The 21228-nt window shown below is 45.3% G+C and overlaps 1 protein-coding gene across 13 annotated transcripts in view; it reads right to left on the bottom strand.

The window, feature by feature from the left end:
- TNC (tenascin C) overlaps nt 1–21228 on the bottom strand; it is a 93782-nt gene that overhangs the window by 53831 nt on the left and 18723 nt on the right. For all 13 annotated transcript variants that reach the window (XM_027105072.1, XM_027105074.1, XM_027105075.1 and 10 more), the window contains exons 2-7: nt 12656–13249; nt 8444–9853; nt 6870–7133; nt 5661–5776; nt 4758–4914; nt 415–684 (exon numbers count right to left, since the gene is read on the bottom strand). In XM_027105072.1, coding sequence (XP_026960873.1) covers nt 415–684; nt 4758–4914; nt 5661–5776; nt 6870–7133; nt 8444–9853; nt 12656–13112 — 2674 coding nt within the window. In that variant the 5' untranslated portion in view covers nt 13113–13249. The remainder of the gene's footprint in view (nt 1–414; nt 685–4757; nt 4915–5660; nt 5777–6869; nt 7134–8443; nt 9854–12655; nt 13250–21228) is intronic.

The following is a 21228-nucleotide window of genomic DNA, read 5'->3' as shown; positions in this document are numbered from 1 at the left end:
AGCTTACCGAGCTCTGAAAAACTATTTAGTGAATGAATGATTGACACTTTGGTACTTTAAAGATAGTGCTGTAGGCTAAGAGGTTAGAAGGCATCTTTGTCATTTATGTTTTCCACATACTGCATTTTATTATTAAAATATTTATTTAAATTTTGTTTTAACCAAAATGTCTGAGAATCTCAGACCAGAATCTTCCATGTAGGCAAAAGTTTTCTTTTGCCTTAGAAGGTTATTTGGGGTAATATTAATCAATCAATTGCTACAGTATTTTAAAATAAAACTTAAAGGAATGAAAATCCCCTTTCCATTGTTTCCACTGTAAAAGGAGCCTGGAAGACACCCCGACATGTAGTGGGGATGGGAGTCTGGCAATCTTTCCTCTCCTGGGGCTGTTAGCAGGGGGAGGCCCGTTACCTGTTGTGAAGGTCTCTCTGGAGGGGCTGCTAGACATGTCGGCCCTGTGGGAGATGAGGGAAACCTCGTACTCTGTGTCTGGCTTCAGGTTCCCGATGGAGTACTGGTTCTCCTCGTGTGTGAGGTCGATGCTGGTTCGGTCGCCTGGCACATCTTTGATCCCGTATGTGAGCTCAATGCTGTCGATCTCGGCCAGGGGCTTGGACCAGGTGATCAGAGCAGTGGTGTCCGTAACGTCTTTCACTTCGATCTGGCTGGGGGCGTCCAAGCCTGTGACGGGCAGAGGACAGAGGGGTTTCAGAGGTCAGGACCAGTGCCAAGGGCTGAGCAGAAAGAGGGCTTGTAGCCTTCCAGATCCGTGAGCGTACGTTCAGGTGCGTACTGGCCAACTGACCTTATTTTGTCTTTCGGAACCTCAATTCCCTGTTTGCTGTGCTATAAGTAGGGATGATGACAATTACCTTGTAGGGTTTCTGTTTTTTCAAACATTAAAGGAAATAATGCGTGTGGAGCATCTAGCACATAGCCTGCAATGTAGTGGTTATATGATAAATGGTTGTGACTATATTATTATCATCATCATCATCATCGTAAGTTGAAGAAACACACTTACGGGCTACTTCACTTGAAAAACATTGACTTAGCCTCTATGGTTTTTTAATTAGGCAGAACTCCCTAATTGGTAACTTCTCTATCCAAATAATGAAACAGAAAAGTGAGGCAATGGCTGTCTTGACAATGCATGGAAAGTTAGTTTCGATGAAAATAATTCAAGCAAAAAAGTTGCGGCTATCTCAAGCCTCGCGTGTCTCTGAGGCTGCATCGTGGCCCTTCCTCCTGCCCTGCTGCGCACCTCCTGCCCCACCCACTCTGGGCTTCCTGCTCTGACAGCATACTTCTCCTCCGAGAGCACCCCGTGTTGTTTCTCACCCCCAGCCTCTACCCTTGCTGTTCTTCTGTTTCTTCTTCCTGAGATTGCTCCTCTCCCTCTAAAAATCTCCTATTCATCCTTCAAAATCCCACTCATATGTCACTTTCTAACAAGAACCATTGTCTGACCCTGCTGCAAACAGATAAACACATACTCCTTCCCCTAGGGGTATAAAGTTTCAGTTTGCAAGACGATTAAGTTCTAGAGGTCTGCTGTACAGCATTATGCCTCTGGTTGACAGTACTCTATTGTGCACGTAAAAACGTGTTAAGAGGGTAGATCTCCGGTTAAGTGTTCTTACCACAATCAAAAATAAGAGCTTCCTAGTATTGTGCTTTTCTCACTATTCTGTAACAAATTTCTCACAGTTTATTCAAACTGTATTATACAATCTAGATAGGGTCATTCAGAGAGTCGGTCTTTGACCTTTTTTTTTTTTTTTAAACTAGATCCTTACTCTATCTACAATTTCCCCTTTCTTCTTTGCCTTTAATATTTATTTATTTATTTTTGGCTGTGTTGGGTCTTCGTTTCTGTGCGAGGGCTTTCTCTGGTTGTGGCAAGTGGGGGCCACTCTTAATCGCGGTGCGCGGGCCTCTCACTGTCGCGGCCTCTCTTGTTGCGGAGCACAGGCTCCAGTCGCGCAGGCTCAGTAGTTGTGGCTCATGGGCCTAGTTGCTCCGTGGCATGTGGGATCTTCCCAGACCGGGGCTCGAACCCATGTCCCCTGCATTGCAGGCAGATTCTCAACCACTGCGCCACCAGGGAAGCCCCGGTCTTTGACCTTTTTGAATCCTGAGTGTCGCATCAGGCTTTGCCATTTATCTTTACTCTTTTTTTTTCTAATTAGATAATTTTAATGCATTAAAACATTATATAGTAAAACATACCAGGCTGAAAATTAAGATATTAAAGCATTCAGTCAATGTTTCTTCCTTTTTTTAAATAGTTAAGTTTGTGATTTCAGCACTGGTTGAGGAAACAATATCAAATGAAAGGAACTTGGTTTTATAAAGGGAATGAGGAGGAGGAGGAATAATTCATAGCTGATTGTGAGAAACCTGCAGAGTCTAGTTTTTGAACTCTATTAGTCTCAGCTCACAGTTGTTGAAGCCGTGAAATCCACAATGAAAATAATACTGCAATTCAGCAGTGAAGCCTCCCGTCCTATGATCTTCAAGGTGCTAGGAAACACCTGAACCATACCTACTACCTTTCTTAACAGCCCTTTCATTAAAGAAGTTGAGATACAGTCAAGGACACCGATCTCGCCCTAGGTTCAGAACCCTTCAATACAGGAGATTAACGTTGTCTTGTGTTCACTATGTGCCAAGCACAGTGCTTTGTCGTTTAAGTCTTAACTCTCGTGACTATGCCGTAGGAAGATATATGAATCCGGTTTCCAGATGGTGGGTCTAAGGCTTAAAGAAGTGGATCTACCCAAGGTGATGGTTATTGGTGAAGCTGAAATTCAAGCTCAGGACTGTTTGGATCCAAAGCCCAGGCTCTTTCTCCTTTAAATGATGGCTCTCAAAAATATTTACATATCAGAAATGGTTGTCATACAATCTCTATATAGAGCTGAGAGGGAAGGAGCTAAATATGAAATTTTTAAGATCCTTTAAATCTGGAAAAAGATCAGGTATCAGCAAAAGAAACAGGTAAGTATCTGCCTCTCAGTGTTGTTATTTATGTGATTATGAAACTTCAAATGTTGGGATGTTTGTCCTTCAAGAAGAAGAAAATAAAGCAGCGAATCCCTAAATTTAGATTAAAAAGAAAAGGGCAGATGAAAGAAATGTCTTTTGTATTTTCAATGGGCCGTCTCTATAGCAAATAAGCATTTGCTTAATCTTTTCTATGGCTTTCTGGTGATCAATGATTTTTTTCTTGTTGGTACCCGCCTTCTACCTACCACAGTGCGATGTTGTCAGGATGATGGAAAACACTTGCTTATAAAAAAGACAGTCTTATGAATTGGATCTGAGTTAAACAAAATGTGCAAATATTTAAATGCAAGATGTTCTTTCTTGTCATTAGTAAACAGATTTAAATTGTCCAATCACCCCCTGCCAAGAAGAGTCAGTACCCTAAATAGTTGGCACGTATACTATCTTGAAGAAGATAAAGAGATTTTCCCAAATGTCAGTGCAAATTTTATTTGCTTATTTATTTATAAAAATTTGCTTCTTGATAGAACAACTCCAAATTCAGGATTTTTATTCCCCCCACCAAATGATCTAGCAGTGCCAAATCCTACTCTACACCCAAGAAGTTCTGATCTCTTTAGCACTGAGTCACATTTTATCTAAGTTCCTGCTGAAGACATGGAATCAACACTCTGCATAACCCAGAGCCTAGTCAATGTTACCGGTAATGGGGTTAAAGTCATAAAAGTAAACCCAGGCTTAAAATTCTGGCCCTGATAGTGTTAACCGTATGGTGTTAGTTAAACTGATTCAGCTTCTTTAAGCCTCAGTTTTGACTCTTGAAAAATAATAGCATTAATATTGTCCCTACCTTTTCCATAGGACTGGGTACTAATATTGAATCAGATAGTATGGTAGATTATTTGCTAGAGTCTCACTTATTTGTTTTCCTGTATCAGTGCCCCTTTGCAATGTCACTTTGAAGCTTCTCACATAAAGAGATGGATCTTTTCCCTCACCCCTTCAATCTGGACTGGCCTTGAGATTTGCTTTGATGGAAGTGACCCAGTGTCTTTTGTGAGCCTGCTCAGCCGCCGTGAGATCAGGCCCAGGCTAGCCCACCGGAGGCTGAGGGACCATGTGAGGCAGAAGGGCACCATCCTGGCTGAGGCCATCCTGGGCCAACCAGCCCCCAGCCCATACAGATGCATAAGTGAGTCGAGTCAAGAACAGAAAAACTGTCCAACCCCAAACCACCAATGTGCAAAAGTATCATTTCAAGCCACAAAGTTTGGAGCTTGTTTTTTATGTAGCAAAAGCTAACTGAGGGCTTCCCTGGTGGCACAGTGGTTGGGAATCTGCCTGTCAATGCAGGGGACGCGGGTTCGAGCCCTCGTCCAGGAGGATCCCACATGCCATGGAGCAACTAAGCCCGTGCGCCACAACTACCAAGCCCGTGAGCCACAACTACTGAAGCCTGCATGCCTAGAGCCCGTGCTCCTCAACAAGAGAGGCCACCGCGATGAGGGGCCCCCGTGCCACAACGAGGAGTGGCCCCCGCTCGCCACAACTTCAGAAAGCCCGCACGCAGCAGCAAAGACCCAACGCGGCCAAAAATAAATATAAATAAAATAAATAAATTTGTAAAAAAAAAAAAGCTAATTGATACAGATGCTCTGTAAGAGGGCACATTATCAACCAGAGATGCTTTGCAGTACAGTCAGCTTTATCCTTGTGTCAGTGGTATTAAAGGTGATACTCACGGGTCGTTGTCACCCTCTTCAGGCTTGGGCCGCGGGTATTGTTTTTCACGATGTGCAGAGATATCTCATACTCTTGCCCGGGAGCCAGGCCAGTTTGCCGGTACGTGGTCTCCGGCCTCCGCAGGCTTTTGGTGATCTCTTCCTCATCGTCTTTATTCTGAAATATAGAGGCACCTTTGTAAGACCTAAGGAGGTACCAGCTCCTTCATTTATGTGATTCATTCATTCTGTATTCATGCCTTCCTCTTTCATCTATCACTAGGCACTTACTAAGCATCTGATCAGCATGGCAGGTGCTGAGGATATAGAGACATGAATACATCTCTCAAGTTGGTTTCTCCCTCCCACAGACCTCTCTACTCATCCCTTTGACACTCAAGTCAAATGACAGGCATGAGAACCAAAGGAACTCTGGAGTCACCAAATCAATCCTTCTTTTCATAGACGAGGAAGCCAGCATCCCAGAAGTCAGGTCATTGCCCCATCTTCCACATAGCTAGTAAGAGGCAGAGCTTGACTTTGAACTCAGGGACCACTTTCCTGCCTCACATGTGCTTTTAGGCACAGAGAGAAAGGATACTGAATCTCAGATATGCCTGGAGGCATTCTGAGACAGAGACCATTTCTTGTCTTCTTTGCCTCTGAGTGGAGATTTGTAAGACTGTAATGGGTACTCGGAACATAGAGATGACTTGCCATCTACTTACTTAGGCTCTCAGCCCTAAGTGCTGTGCTTATTGACTTCTTAAGTCACTTAAAAATAGATGCAGATGCACAGGGGCTACTTAGAGCCTTGTCCCCCACCAGAAGCCAAGGAAGTGAGTTGATAGAAAAGTCTACAGAGCCTGTGAGCATCTTTCAGATTCTCGTGGTTGAAGGCGCCCACTCCTCTGTGCCCCTTACCATATTCCGGAAGATGACCTCCCACGTTTCAAAAGCGATGTCTACAGGATCCCACTCCACTTCCACAGATGTCTCCTTGATGGACTTGAATTTTAGACCTTCAGGCGTAGGCAGGTCTGTCAGGAAGAGCACAGAGAGGAGGTAGAGATGACTACATGTGTGATGGAGCAGACAGACATGATTCCACTAAACCCCACAGGGCTGTCTGTCAGAGCTGGAGTCTATTTAAGGGTTCTCCTGGGATGCCGTCTACTATGAGGCGTCATGGAAATTAATATCAATATAAGGACCAACCATATGATTGAATACTGGCAATTTCACATGCTTAAACCTAATATGACAATAGACTTTGAAATCATACAGATGGGCTAGAATCTCGGCTTCATCATCACGACTTTTGTGTGCTTGGTTGAGTTAACAAAATGCCCTGAACCTCAGTTTCTTCATCCAAGAGAAGGAGCTAAGTATGCCTACCCCTTGGGAATGTGTTGAGACTGCTGAGTCCCACAGTGACTGCTGGCCATGGTTCCTGGCCTGAAGCACAAGTTTAATAAAAGCAGCCAATGTTACTATTACTAAGCAAAAAAGAACCAATTTCTAGCCACAGCTTGCTTTTTAGGAGTGGAGGTAATTATTCTGATGTTGAACTCTTAAAGGAAGAATAACATGAACCTTGATGTCTCCACTTTTGTATTTTTTAAATATATAGACAGTGAGCTCCATAGAAAGGTAGTAGTAGAATAGAGTACTTCAGACTGCCAGGGTTCAAATCCTATCTCTACCACTTATTAACTGTGTGATATGGGATGAGATGCTTAACCATTCAGAGTCTCAGTTTCCTCATCTGTAAAATGGGTTAACAGTAGCTCCTGTCTCGTAGGGTTATTGTGAGTTAAATGAGTTAGTATGTGAGGACTTTCTTTAACAAATAATCAATGGGTTATAGGAAAAAGAATACATATATATGTATAACTGAATCACTTTGCTGTACAGCAGAAATTAACACAACATTATAAATCAACTATATGTCAATAAAATTTTTTAAAAATTCATTGGGCTTAACTGGATTCCAGAGTTTTAACTAGTGTAACTGCATAAAGACAGCCATAGGGCTGCAGGGGCAAAGGTGAGGCAGTAACTTATGGGGGGGCTGTGTACTGGACAGGAGGAGGGCAGTGGAGGCTGCCGAGAGGTGTTCTGCTCACTCACAGGTGGCCACCCTGGCGCTGACAGGAATGCTCTTCTTGTTCTCCAGGACGGCGAACACGCGGATAAGGTACTCCACGCCAGGCTCCAACTCCTGGATGGTGGTGGACGTCTGGTTTCCAGGGACGCGGAACTGCATTTCTAGGCCGTCTTCGTGGGTGGGCGTGTACACGATGAGGTACTCTGTGACCCGCATCTCATTTTCCCAGGCCAGGTTTATGGTCTCTTCTGTCACTTCTGTCACGATGAGGTCTCTGGGAGGGGACACTGGCAAGAATAAGGAAGGACAGTTTGGGTCAGATGGTGTCATAACGCACTCAATGAATTCCCTCTTGGTTTGTTTCCCTGGACCTGTCTCTTCCCCCAGTCACGGAGCCCTGAAATCCAGCTTCCACTTTCTAAAATGCAGACTCATCAAGGACCCTCCTGCTGTGACCCATCTTCAAAACCTTTGGTGGCCATCCCTTGCCTTCAGGCTAAAGTTCCAGGTCTGCAGCGTGGCCTTCAGGGCTCTTTGTGAACTGGCCCCTCTGACTTCTCCACTCCCTGGACCTTAGTTCACATTTAGGTCATCTGCATGGGAAAGTGCAGCCTGGGCTTGGCTTTCTGCTCTGAACTTCACGTCATACATTCTTAGCACTGGAAGGGTATTTTAGGCTCATCTGGTCCAACTCTTTCCTTTTCTGAGAGGTGAGTGAGGCAGAGGGACTTGCTCAACTTTGCTTACTCATCAAATTTGGAAGGTACCTCTCCTCCCGGCCAGCCTGGTCTTCCTTCCAACCAGGCTTCCCTGGCTTGGCCATGTCAAACACAGAGCCGTGTGTTTGTTTTTATGTGCCAATGGCTTTAATTAAGGCAGAAAGTCTCCATTACGACAGGTATATAAGGGTGGATGAGGGAAGTACAAAGAAGACCCTCGTTAAACATGAGCATTATCGGTCTTTGCTGTGTTTTCACTCAACCAGTGTTTACTTACTGAATACATGCCCTGTGCTAACTGCTGGGATAATGCTCCTTTAAGGCACTCACAGTCCTTGGGATAAAAGACAGCAACAAAAAGGTGATTAAGAGACGGGCCTGCTTCATAGGTGATCAGCACTTCATCTTTAGCTGAATGTGCATTTAAAACAGTTTGTTTTATGTAATCTCACTGTCCATTCAATTTAGCTGAGTTTTTACTTCCATTCAAATGAGGGATTTAGTTCATTATTGGTTCCATGTCAATACAGAGTAGGAAAGAAGGTTGATGTTTAGCAAAAGGGAGGTGAGCGTTTCATCTACCCTCTTCGTGGGCACTGGGTGTTAAACTCAGCGTAGATGAGTTACCCAGATTCAGGTACCAGCTCTGTGGTGTATAAGCTGTGTGTCCTTGGGACAATTCCATAACCTCTCTGAGCCTCTGAGCCCTCAAATAGATAGCTCTGTAACAGGTAAGTCAAAGAGTCGGGGTGTGTGTGTGTGTGTGTGTGTGTGTGTGTGTGTGTATGTGTGTGTTTGGTATAACATGGAGTTCTCCAGCACACGCCAACTCGATGATGGCTGTCATCACGCTAGTTCGCTGGAGCGCTGGTACTCACCTTGGGAGCAGTCTTCTCCGGTGTAGCCCTCATTGCAGATGCAGCGGCCGGAGATGCACTGCCCCCAGTTGCTGCAGTCGTTGGGGCAGGAGCGCTGCCCGCAGTCCAACCCAGTGAAGCCCTCGTGGCACACGCACTGGCCGTCCACGCAGCGGCCCTGGCCGTGACAGTCGTCGGGACACCTGCGCTGCCCGCAGTCCTTGCCCGTGAAGCCCTCGTGGCACACGCACTGGCCGTCCACGCAGCGGCCCCGGCCGTGGCAGTCGCCGGGACAGGAGAGGTCTGCGCAGTCGGGGCCGGCGAAGCCGTCCTCGCACACACACCGCCCGTCCACGCAGCGGCCCCGCTGGCTGCAGTCCCGGGGGCAGCGCAGCTCCCGGCAGTCCTCACCCATGTAGGCGTCATCACAGACACACATGCCATTCAGGCAGCGGCCGTGCTGGTAACAGTCATGGGGGCAGCTCATCTCGCTACAGTCATAGCCCTGGAAGCCGAGTTCGCACTCGCACCGCCCCTGCACACAGCGCCCGCGGCCGTGACAGTCGTTGGGGCACCGCAGCTGCCCGCAGTCCTCCCCGGTGCGACCCTCGTTGCACACGCACTGCCCGTTGACGCAGCGGCCATGGCCGCTGCAGTCGCGGGGACACCGGAGCTCACCACAGTCCGCGCCCGTGAAGCCGTCGTCGCACTCGCAGTGCCCGTCCAGGCAGCGGCCGCGGTCGTGGCAGTCAGAGGGACAGCGCTTCTCGCTGCAGTCCGCACCCGCGAAGCCCTCGTCGCACACGCACTGGCCCTCGTCACAGCGGCCGCGGCCGTGGCAGGCGTGGGGGCAGGCGAGCTGGCCGCAGTCCTCACCCGCGAAGCCCTCGTCGCAGTAGCAGGTGCCGTTGACGCAGCGGCCGCGGTCGAAGCAGTCGTTGGGGCAGACGAGCTCGCCGCAGTCGTCGCCCGTGAAGCCCTCATCGCACACGCACTCGTTCTCCACGCAGCTCCCGCGGCCGCGGCAGTTGTGCAGACACAGGGGCTCGTTGCAGTCCTCGCCGGCGAAGCCGTCCTGACACACACAGCGGCCGTCCACGCAGCGGCCGTGCTCCTCGCTGCAGGGCACCGGGCAGGACTCCTGGCTGCAGTCCACCCCCGAATAGCCTTCGAAGCAGACGCAGGTCCCGTTCATGCACTTGCCCTGGTCATTGCAATCGCTGGGACAGGCCAGCTGGCCGCAGTCCTCCCCCGTGAAGCCCTTGTCACACACGCACTGCCCGTCCAGGCACTGGCCTCGCAGGTGACAGTTGCCTGGACATTCAGGCTCAGAGCAGTTGGGGCCTTTCCAGCCCGGTTCACACACACAGCCACAGCCTTCAGTGCTGAAGTTGCCCCGGCCGCTGCAGAAGGGTTTGGTGTCCAGGTGGCCTGCAGGGAGGGAAGAGAACAGAGGCTCTCCACTGAGCGCCAGCAGCCCAGTTTCTTGGTTTGTAGCCACAAAACCCAAATTCAAATTCAGCCAGAGCAGGGTTGCACCCTCAGGCCCCATCTGGCTTGAAAACCACTTGCTTATTGTGTGAAATCAGTTGGGGCCTCATCTAATGGTACTAGGTGGGAATTCTTAACCTGTACTCTCTGAAATTGTAGGTTCATATGCAGATTCTGTGTGTGTGTGTGTGTGTGTGTGTATGTGTGTATATTTCCATCCCTGGGGAGAACTCCCATAGTTTTCATCAAATTTCCAAGTAATCCCGTGACCCAAAGGTTACGAATCACTGCCTGTGCAATGCATTATGCTGGCCTGTGTTGTTACTTTTCCCGTACCTAGCCAAGGTCAGACATACAGGAGAATAAGTGTTTCACCAAGAAATAATTGTTGAACTGAACTCAGTTCTGATGCCTCGACTCAATAGCTGTGCTGCATTTGCAAAAAATTTTAGACGCTCTGGAGCTGTTTCTTCGTCGGTCAGGTGGGACCAATGGCCCACTTCCCTGGGTAAGTCAGGTTAAACGAGGACATTAAGGACCCGCTGTTGTGCTTACTGTGGTTTCCTTTTGCAGAGCGCTTTGGGTCGACTCAAGTTGTTATATGTGTTTATGTGACCAAAACCTTCTAACTTTTTTGTAACTGAAATGAGGCAGCTAAGGAGTGGCTTTTTTTTTTTTTTTTTTTTTTTGCGGTACGCGGGCCTCTCACTGTTGTGTCCTCTCCCGCTGCGGAGCACAGGCTCCGGACGCGCAGGCTCAGCGGCCATGGCTCACGGGCCCAGCCGCTCCGCGGCATGTGGGATCTTCTCGGACCGGGGCACGAACCCGTGTCCCCTGCATCGGCAGGCGGACTCTCAACCACTGCGCCACCAGGGAAGCCCAGGAGTGGCTTTCTAATTCTGTAAGGACAGCTTTGCATTGGGCTCAGCGCTCACAAAGCTCATGTGCCTCCATCTCCTTTCCTCTCTATCCTGAAAGCTGCGGTGGTGGGTGAATACGAGGAATACGTGGCCAGGGCTGCTGTGACTCTGGCTGTTTGAAGTCTCTGTAACGTCTTGGCTTAACTTGAAGCACTGGCTGGTGTGGTCTCCATGGAGCCGAGGAGAAGAAACAAACAAAACTCACTCCATTTTCTCTGCATCTAAATCCAGTTGAATTAATACACTTTATCTCCTTCCTGACAACAGGAGGGAAGTCCATTTTAAGAAAAAAGTTGGCTTGGAGAGTGAGAATCTAAACCTATGTTGTCTAGTATGGTAGCCACCAGACACACGTGGCTTCTGAACAACTGAATTGTGGCTAGTCTGGATTGAGATGTGCTCTAACTGGGAACTACATACACACTGGATTTCAAAGACTTAGCATAAAAGAAAAGAATGTAAAATGGCCATTAACAATTTTTGTATTGATTCCAAGCTGAAAGATTATTTACTTATATTGGATAGATGATTAAAATCATTTTTACCTGTTCCTTTTTTCTTTCATTAATGTGACTATTGGAAAAGTTAATTACATACATGGCTCAGATTACAGCTCTAATGGACAGCACTGCATTAACCATTTTTTTTTTTTAACCCATTCTTTAGCATTAGTCCTATTGTGTAAGTGCCCCCTGCGTTTTGCCAGGGAATTGACAGAAGTGGAAGATAAAGTCATTTGTGCATAAAGAAAACTTTTTTGTTGCTGTTGCTTTTGCCTTGGAAACCTAAAGGATGTCCTATAGTATTCTCCACTTACAACAATTAGGGCTACTCTTGAAATAATCTGCCAAAATACTTTCTAGTATTTTTTGTGAGCAGCAGAAATAGAGATTTTCATCTCTGATTTGAAGCTGTTGAAGCCCCTTTAGCTCTATCAACTTTAGGGGATGAAGATGAAGACAAACTTCCGAAGCGACACAATTCCTTAAAAAAAGATGCACCTGGAGACAGGGTATCACTGGGATAGCGTGAGTTGTGGAGACACACAGGCACCTTCAAAGCTCCTATCTCTTATCACTCTTTGAGTCATCTTGCGCCAGCTGTTTAACTTTTTTGAGTCTCCTTTCTTAGATCTGTAGAGAGGGGGTATTAAACCTTATCTCAAAGGGTTGTTGGAAGGATTAAATGAGATGGTGAATTACAATTCCTGGTACATAAAGGGGCTCAATTCATATTGCGATCATCATCGTTGCTGCCGTTAAACTGGAACATTTTTTCTATTTCCCACAGATTTTGCATCACCGTAGGCAGCATTGTAACTTTGCAAGAACACTGGGGTGTGGAATACTGTAGTTTAAGTCCTAACTTGGCCGCTTACGGCAGGACCTTGAGGAATCCCAACTTCCTTCTAGGCCTTAGTTTCCCTATTTGTACAACGAAGTGATGGGGCTACCTCACCACTTTTCAGAGAACGATCTTTGGGTTAGGGATTTCAAAATAAATTCATAGGTTTTAAGGGTAGAGAATGAGTAGATTTCATTGTCAAGTAAGTTTTAGAAACTCGTACTTAAACTAAAATAGGGTTTTTCAAAGCAGGAATTCTCAGAGGCCTGAAAATTCCTCTGAGAAACATTTGTCACCAAGACTCTCCAAGAGCAGAATGGAGATGATTACGTTCTGCACAATCATTTGTCCATAAAATCTCTTTTGAATGAACACCTTGTGAGGCTAGTTCCCCAGGGAGCCCACTCTGGAAAACAACCGATGGGTCCTGGCCTGCTCACGTGTACAGTGAGGGGCTGGGCCGGTCACCAGCTCCTACCTTCGGCAGGCTGGAAGCAGCAGCCTGCTCCCAAGGTGCACTGCTCCCGCAGGGAAGACACCAGGTTCTCTAGCTCCTCCAGTCTGCTCAGAAGCTCCTTGATGTCAGGAGCAGCGGCACAACCACAGGCCCGGCGGGGGATGTTGATGCGGTGTGTGAAGACGATCTGGTTTTCCCCATCTACCGTGTGCTCCTGGAAGCTCTCCCTGGGCTCTGACAGTGGGACCAAGTCTTTCTCCCCACTGGCTGATTCCAGATCCACCGAGCACTGGGACCCCACAGGCAGCTTGATGTTGTAGACGTGATTAAACACCACCGGCTGGTTCTCCTCTGGCAGGGTGACATTCACCCCACTCTGTCGCTTGTGCCGGATGACTTTCTTGAGGACGCCCCCTTCGGCAGGAAGGGCAAGTAGAGCTAGGAAGATGCCTGCCAACAGCCGAGTCACGACCCCCATGGTGGAGGTGGGTTTGGCTGAAGGTTTCCGAGGTTCTGCGGTCCTAGGGTATCTCACTCTTAGGCAGAATTGGGGATTTGGAAGCTGAGAGTAGAATCCAGATCCGTTGTTCCTGATCTTCTTGAAGGAATTCTCTTCTACAAGTAAACAAAGGAAAACAATAAGCTTGTTAGTATCTACTGATCATTGAATATCTGCAATTCCAAGTGCATTTATATTTCCTGTGTTTGAAGGTCTCCTTTTATTCCTTCAGTGTGCACTGCGGTGTGGATATAAAATGGTCTCTAAAAGAATTTTGCAATCTTGAAGGAATGACTTCACTCACTATTCAATATTTGGAAATATAGGGAGACAGCAGAAAGGACAAGACAGATCAGATGCGGGTTTGGATCTCAGCTCTAGTTCTGGGCCTTTGGGCAAGTTATATAACTTTTATTTGTCTTATTTCACTTCTGTACAGTGAAGATCATAACGTCAAGGTTAAAGTAATGACGGAAGTGAAAACAATAAGTAGAAATCATTCATATAGTCATGAAGCCCTTCGCTATTTACTGGATGAGCACGCTGAGTGATACAAAGGCCATAGTCCCATAGATGTCCAGTAACTCCTCCCTCTTATTATTGACCCTCCAATCTAAGATTAACTCCATCTGCTGGTTTTCCTCTGCTGTGAGAGGCAGAGGTGAAAATGAAAGACTTTAGAAAGCAAACTGAGTTTTTACTGTAACTGAACATCTAACTAGTTATGTGGCTGTTGGAATAGTATTCTACCTCTTTGAACCTCAATTCCTCTTCTTTTCGATTTATTTCTAAAACCTTAAAAGGTCAAGTTTTTAGAAGAGCCTGACAGAATGTTCCTGAACCAGTTATCCAAACTATGACCCAGGGCAAGAGATGACTCAGAAAGATGTCCATGAGCCCTCGATGTCTTCTGCAATCAACAAGTACTTATTCTTTTTTTTTTTTAAATTAATTACTTATTTTTGGCTGCGTTGGGTCTTCATTGCTGCGTGCAGGCTTTTCTCTAGTTGTGGCGAGCAGGGGCTATTCTTCCTTGTGGTGCACGGGCTTCTCACTGCAGTGGCTTCTCCTGTTGCAGAGCATGGGCTCTAGGCATGCAGGCTCAGTAGTTGTGGCTTGCGGGCTCTAGAGCGCAGGCTCAGTAGTTGTGGCGCTCGGGCTTAGTTGCTCTGCAGCCTGTGGGATCTTCCCGGACCAGGGCTCGAACCTGTGTCCCCTGCATTGGCAGGAGGATTCTTAACCACTGCGTCACCAGGGAAGTCCCAACAAGTACTTATTCTATTCTTAATGAGTGTCGTACACTGAATCGTATCTTCCCCTCCCCCCCAAATTCATACTTGAAGTCCTAACCCTCAGTGTGACTATATTTGGAGATAGGACTCTTAGGGAGGTAATCAAGGTTAAATGAAGGTCATGAGGGTGGAGCCCTAATCTGATGATAGTATTGGTGTCCTTATAAGAAGAGGAAGAGACCTCAGATCTCTCTCTGACTCTGTGTCTGTTTGTGCACAGCAGAAAGGCCATATGAGGACACAGTGAGAAGGTGGCCATCTGTATGCTTTATCATTCAAATTAGTTTCCTAATAAGAGTTTGTGGATCTGTGATGTAGGCAAGCCCACTGAATGAAAATTATTATGAAGAGGAGGACTTGGCAAGTTCTCTTCTTTCAAACTGCCATAGCCTATCTTAGTTGTTTACCGGACAAATATTTATTGATTGCGTATTCTACTGCAATTGTTTGAACTCTCTTTGCCTTCCACAAAGTCCTTCTTTCTCACCCTCTTCTCATCAATTCTTAGCTCTTTTTTTTTTTTTTTATGAGAAAGGGCCATGGGCCAAGTTTGCAATGCTTTTGGACTTTTACCCAACACTTTTGTGTGTGTTGTTAAATGACTTAAATTTCCATCTAAAAGGCTGTTAGAATTGTTGGTTGAGACTTTAATGCAACAAATCTAGGGAAATAATGACCAGAGTATGGGTTGAGTGAGGATTTTTCACTCTGTATGTGCACTGGCACAGCCAAATGCTGCGTTGTTTGGAGGAAAGAAATGTGATGCTTGAGGGTTGTGGATTTTCCGTATTGGCTCATGGTGGTCTGAGGGCAGGTGGATGTTTTTTCACTTTGGGAAGGACCCATTATACCTTCAGAGTGGTGGAAAATGTCTAGACTTTGGAATTAGACACACCTGAGTACAAATGCCACTCACTAACTCTGTGACTTGGGCAAGCTATTGATATTTATCCTCTCTAAACCATGATCTCACTTTCACAATGGGGTCAAAATCCTTCCAGAGGGAATTATGAATTAAAGATCTGCACAGAAAACACCCAACATAGTGTCAAGCCCATAACAGGCACATATTGAAAAGTAGCTGCTATTTCGTTATGCCCTGAAGAACAAAACCTAGCATGAGTCCAGGCCGATAGCCTCCTTTTGCTTAAGCTTGACCTCTTCATTGAATCCAGTACTAAACCCAACAGCAACTTGGATCTAGATCAAAGAGGAGCTGCAGAATCACTGATGGGTGAGGGGGTAAACCTTGTGAAGATAAATTTACTAGAACTGGAAATATTTACACCAGAGAAGCAAACATACAAAGCAAATAGTAATCTTTAAGAATGTAAAATTAAAAAAAAAAAGAATGTAAAATATTCTTATGCAGACAACTGGCTGGTTAATGTCTCCTCTGAGGATAGACCTAGGGAAAATTACTTTAGATTACAGTTTGTGATATTTAGGTTAGACATGAAGGATCATGTTCGGACAGTAGGGCTTTTAAAATCGGAGAATGAGCAATGTATTCTGTAGAGATTCTTTAGAAAGCACAAGTAGATTCTTATCTTTATAGGAAGTGACCAGTTAATGGAAGGTCTGGAAACTATCTTGTAGGGGGAAGGAGTGTGGACCTGTACATGTTTATTCTGTAGCTGAGAAAGCCAAGATTGAGAGGAACAGGATTCCTGTGATTCCTATAAATCCTGGGGAAGCAGGAGCTGGCTTGTCCCTTGTGGCCTCAAAGGACAAAACAAGCACCAATATGTGTGTATGTTAGGGGTGGAGAGGAGGGTTGGCTACAAGAAGGCAAATTTCAGCACAACAGAAGAAATATGTTTCTAATTGGAATTATCCAATAGAAAGGGCTTCTTTGAGAATATGGCAAGCTCCAAGGCCCTGGAATGTAAATAGAAGAGTGTTGAAGAGCACAAGTTTGTGGACAAACTGTCTTGAGTCATTGTTCAACCACTTCCTCTCCCTTGGGCAAACTATCTATACCACAGGCCAGAGTCATTTCATCAATAAAACATGCTACGAGTGTCCTCGTAGGACTACTTTGGAAAGTGCGTGAGATAATGTGTGTGGTGGGAATGGTACAGTCTTTGGCAGCAGCAAGAGCTCAATAAAGGGGAGCTTTTGTTGTAAAAATATGGACTTCAATTAGTATTTTTTCCAGGATTTTCTTCCCCCCAACTCTTGAAACTCCTACCTTGGCATATGCAGTTCTGTTTTTCTAAGCAAGGGTGAGTTCTGCAGTGAAGTGAAGGAATCTCTGTCTCAGAGCCCCCAGGCAAATGTGTCCTGGGAGATATCTCTATATTTATCTCTTTCCCTATCTCCACATCTACATCTGTATCTACATCTTTATCTTTATCTACATCTCTACCTATACCTATGTCCATATCCCTGTCTACGTCTATACCTGTATCTATCTATCTGTCTACACTCTATCTACCTAGTTATCTATCTTCTATCTTTTATGGAGAGATGAAAGGATCTGTTTGGCAATGTTTGCAAAGGTGAAAGGAGGGCAGCAGGAAGAGACACAGCCTTTGTATTGGCTCAATACATAGGTTGTTGGGGTCACACATCCAGGACAAAGTGGCTATATCCAGGCCATGCACGTTGCCTTGCTCTGTAACCTGCCTCGGCATATATGCTAAGTGCAGAAAAGTACACGTGTGGCTCAGACTCTACTTTCTGTTTTTATCAAAAGAAATTTTTGGAGCCAAATTAACTCTGTGATTGTGTTCGTGACTCTTTAGGTGCCTTCATTCCTGTTACCTTTTCAAGCATAATTAATCTGGAGGAGGAAAAAAAAAAAACTACCTTAAAGATTTCTTCATGAGAGAGAAGGTTTAAGAAGAGGAAGAAAACTTTGAATTCTTTGGTCCAGAGCTGCATTATTCAAATTCAGTACGGTAGCCACTAGCTACAAGTGGTTATTAAAATTAAATACAATTAAAAATTCCATCCTCAATTGTACTGTTCACATTTCAAGTGCTTAATAGCAATGTGGCTAGTGGCTATAATTCAGACAGTGTGGATAAATAACATTTCCATCATTGCAGGAAATTCTGTTTAGCAGTGCAAGTTTAGAAGTCCGCTTGGTTATGTTAAGCCCATGGTACAAATGAGGAAACTGAGGCTCTGAGAGGTTAAAAGGAGTCTAAAAATGAAAGGTAGGATATTGCTAAGTCTCCTATCTAATTAAAATTGGTGAGTACCTCACCTGCAGATGCCAGGAGACTAGAGAAGATGACATCTTTTTAGTTAACATAAGCAAATATTTATGTGCACTGTAACTTCCATACCTTACATGTTCAAACATATCCAGGTACAAGTGAGGAGTGGTCTTTATGGCTGTTGTCCTCCTCAGATATGAAGGGACATGGAGCTTGCCCCAGGTCATCATCCTTTCCCCCATCCTACACTTGGGATATGAAATCTTTTTTCTTTTTCTCTCTGCATACCTTAGAACCCCAAGTTCTCCATGAGATTCTTCTCAAATAAAACCGAAGATAGGTTGCCCAGGAGCCACTCTGGCTACACCTAACATCTTGTTCTGCCCTGCCTCACCTTTCTCTTGGGAGCTGGTAGGTTTGTCGAAATTAACTCATGGCTCTCCTGCTTCTGTTGACTCTGTACTACTTTGCTGCAGACTTTTTGAGGGGACTCAGTCCATTTTCTTCAGTAGTCTGATAAAGTGGCTAGGTATGGGAGAAAGAGCCTGGTCTTTGCAGAGAAATAGACCTGTGTTAGAATCCAGCTCTTCCACTTGGTAGCTGCTACCTGTGGCCATTCACTTCCCCCTCTGAGTATCACTTGCTTCATCTCCTGCATGGTTATATATATATGCTTATATTATAAAGTTATGAGAAGATGGGATAAAATGAGATGTATCTTAAGCTACCAGCACAGTGCCTGGCACATGGTAGGTACTTAACATGGTAGCTAATGATAATAGAAACAATAATAACGACACTGGTCAAATAGAGAGTAGATTAGAAAGGAAAGTTTGCATCCAGAAGGCATGGGAGAATTAGGGAATTACGTCATGGCTATGACAATGATGTAATAGGTAACAAAAGAGATTGGCTAACCTGGGTCTTTTAAGGTTCAAAGTGGAGGGTGGCTACATTCTTTTGAGGGGCTGAAGAAAGACACCTCGAAAGAGGTGGCACCTGAGATGAGCCTGAAGGATGGGCGGGATTCTAAAAAGTGGTTGGTTACAACAGAGCAGGTGGATTGAATTTGCACCTTACCCACCTGCCCTTCTAGATTAGGCGTCTAGAAAGAGGCAATAGCGTGAGAAAAGGCAAGGAATGCATGGGTGAGGAGGGGAATGAGGAAGGAGACAGTAATAACAGCAGCTTCCCTCTGCAGCTGCCTGATGTAGGCAAAAGTGGGGTAACACGTACGGAATACTGACGTCCTGGTTCTACTGGGGTGTATAAGATGTGTAGGGGAGTGGAAAGGAGAGAGCACGTGGAGTTGGTACAGCCAGTGAGGAGAGCATGAATGGTCAATGTAAGGGCTGGTCCTGAGCCCAGGAAGCACTGCTGTGTCTTTCTAAGGCTAGGTGCCTAATTGCTCAGTGTCATCTGTGGAGAAGATTAGGGAAAACATAGGCTTCTGTATTTAGTCCTTTGGTCTGCAAATACCTGGCAAACTTATGTTGCCTCCCCTTTATAAAAAAAAAGGAAGAAAAGAAAAGATAAAACAATGGTCTTGAAGCCTTTTTTTTTTTTGATGGAGGGAGGTGTTAAAATGTTAGGACTTCCAACAAGGACCTACTGTACAGCACAGGGAACTCTGCTCAATATTATGTAACAACCTAAACAGGAAAAGAATTTGAAAAAGAATAGATACATGTATATGTTTAACTCGCTTTGCTGTACACCTGAAACGAACACAACATTGTTAACCAACTATACTCCAATATGAAATAAAAATTTTAAAAATGTTAAGGCTTCATCACTAATGAAAGATAAAAATTAGTTCTTGTTTCAGTTCCTTTGATATTAGCTGTGGCCAGTGTAGGATGATATCTCCAGATTTGGGCATTATAGATTTTTATTCAGAACATTACTGTGAAGTAACATTCATTTAATATTTAATGGGGAAACCTCGGTCAGGTCAGTGTCATGGCAGCCGTGTCCCAAGAGCCTTTTGGTTTACAGTTGTATACTCTGAGGTGCCTCTTGACTTGTTACCAGATCTTCCTTTTTTTTTTTTTTTTTTTTCTTCCAGCAGAGCTGTTTGATGGCTAACCTTTTGGAAACAGCATGGAATAAACAAACTGAGGGTTATTTTTAGGCACTTCACCACAGGACAAAGACCGTTGCTTAGATGAAGGAATCAACAATCTTTGAATGTTTCCCGGTTCACAGCTGGAGAATAAGGTTTCATTTTTAGATTAAGATAAAATTTCCAACTGGCTAGAATCATATTTCAGAATACTTATGACTTCACTTTTAGTAACTCAGGGAATATATTTATCTTGTTGACTTAGGCATTTACGTCAAACAGCCTTGGCTGGGGGGCCAAGGAAGATTCCTACTGTTTAGAAATGCAGATGAATTTCTTTCCACATCATTTTGGCAACACCTGAGACAGATCACATTAAATTTTTCTTCCTGCAGGCAAGAGAATTTTATTGTGCACAGTCAGTTAAGCATGGAGTTACTTGCATGGGCGTTCTTAAAGGTTGTAGAATTCCTCACCCCTTGTCCTTCCCAACATCCATAAATTCCTTGTTGGAATGTGTCAGGAAGAGAGAGAAGCTAAGAAACAGCCTGAAGTGTGGATTTTTTCCGAGGATATCTGAGCCTTACACTTGATTGAGTCCAGCACCACCTGTGTCTTAAAAGAACTGAGCAAACACTGCCTGCCTAAGCAAAGCCCCTCCGAGCCCTGGGTGTTGGAGTGTTGGGTGTTGGAATTCCAGCACTGAGAAGCACTTTTCCATTTAGGTAGTAGGGTGGCGTAGCTGGCGCCCAGTTCAGATGCTTGTAGAGCCAGCAGTCATTTCAGAGTCCTGGGAATTAAGTCATTTTTAAAATCATTCATTCTTGCATTCAACAGATGAGTTGAATGAGTGTTAAGACCAGGCTATGGGGGCTTCCCTGGTGGTGCAGTGGTTGAGAATCCGCCTGCCAATGCAGGGGACATGGGTTCGAGCCCTGGGCCGGGAAGATCCCACATGCCGCGGAGCGACTAAGCCTGTGCACCACAACTACTGAGCGTGTGCTCTAGAGCCCGTGAGCCACAACTACTGAGCCGTGTGCTGCAGCTACTGAAGCCCGCACACCTAGAGCCCGTGCTCCGCAACAGGAGAAGCCACCGCAATGAGAAGCCCGCGCACCGCAACGAAGAGTAGCCCCCGCTCGCCGCAACTAGAGAAAGCCTGCGCACAGCAACGAAGACCCAACGCAGCCAAAAGCAAATAAAATAAATAAATTTATATATATACAAAAAAAGACCAGGCTATGGGATAGATCAAGGGGTAGTGAGGTGTTTCAGAGACCAATGATGGGTAGTTCCTGTTCTCAATCAGTTCATAGTCCAGTAAAGGAAACAGACAGGTAAGCAAATACTTATAGGGAAGAATGATAGATGCTAAACCTGACAAATTTCCAAGGAGGGTCTGTGCAGTGTCTGTGAATATCTGCTCTACTGTGGATTCTGGTCCTGCCACTTGCTATCAGTTTGAATCCTATGGAATTGCCATTTTCGTAGGTCAAATATGGTTGGATAGGGGCAACTTCATAGAGCTCCATCTAGAAGCTTTGACCTTAGATGTGTAACATTGCCTC

The sequence above is a fragment of the Aethalodelphis obliquidens genome, unplaced genomic scaffold (genome assembly GCF_003676395.1).
Source record: "Aethalodelphis obliquidens isolate GAN/ISIS:26980383/991018 unplaced genomic scaffold, ASM367639v1 scaffold7, whole genome shotgun sequence".
NCBI classification, from domain to species: Eukaryota; Metazoa; Chordata; class Mammalia; order Artiodactyla; family Delphinidae; genus Aethalodelphis; species Aethalodelphis obliquidens.
Note: the sequence above shows the minus strand (reverse complement) of the source record. Positions and strands in the feature narration are given on the sequence as shown.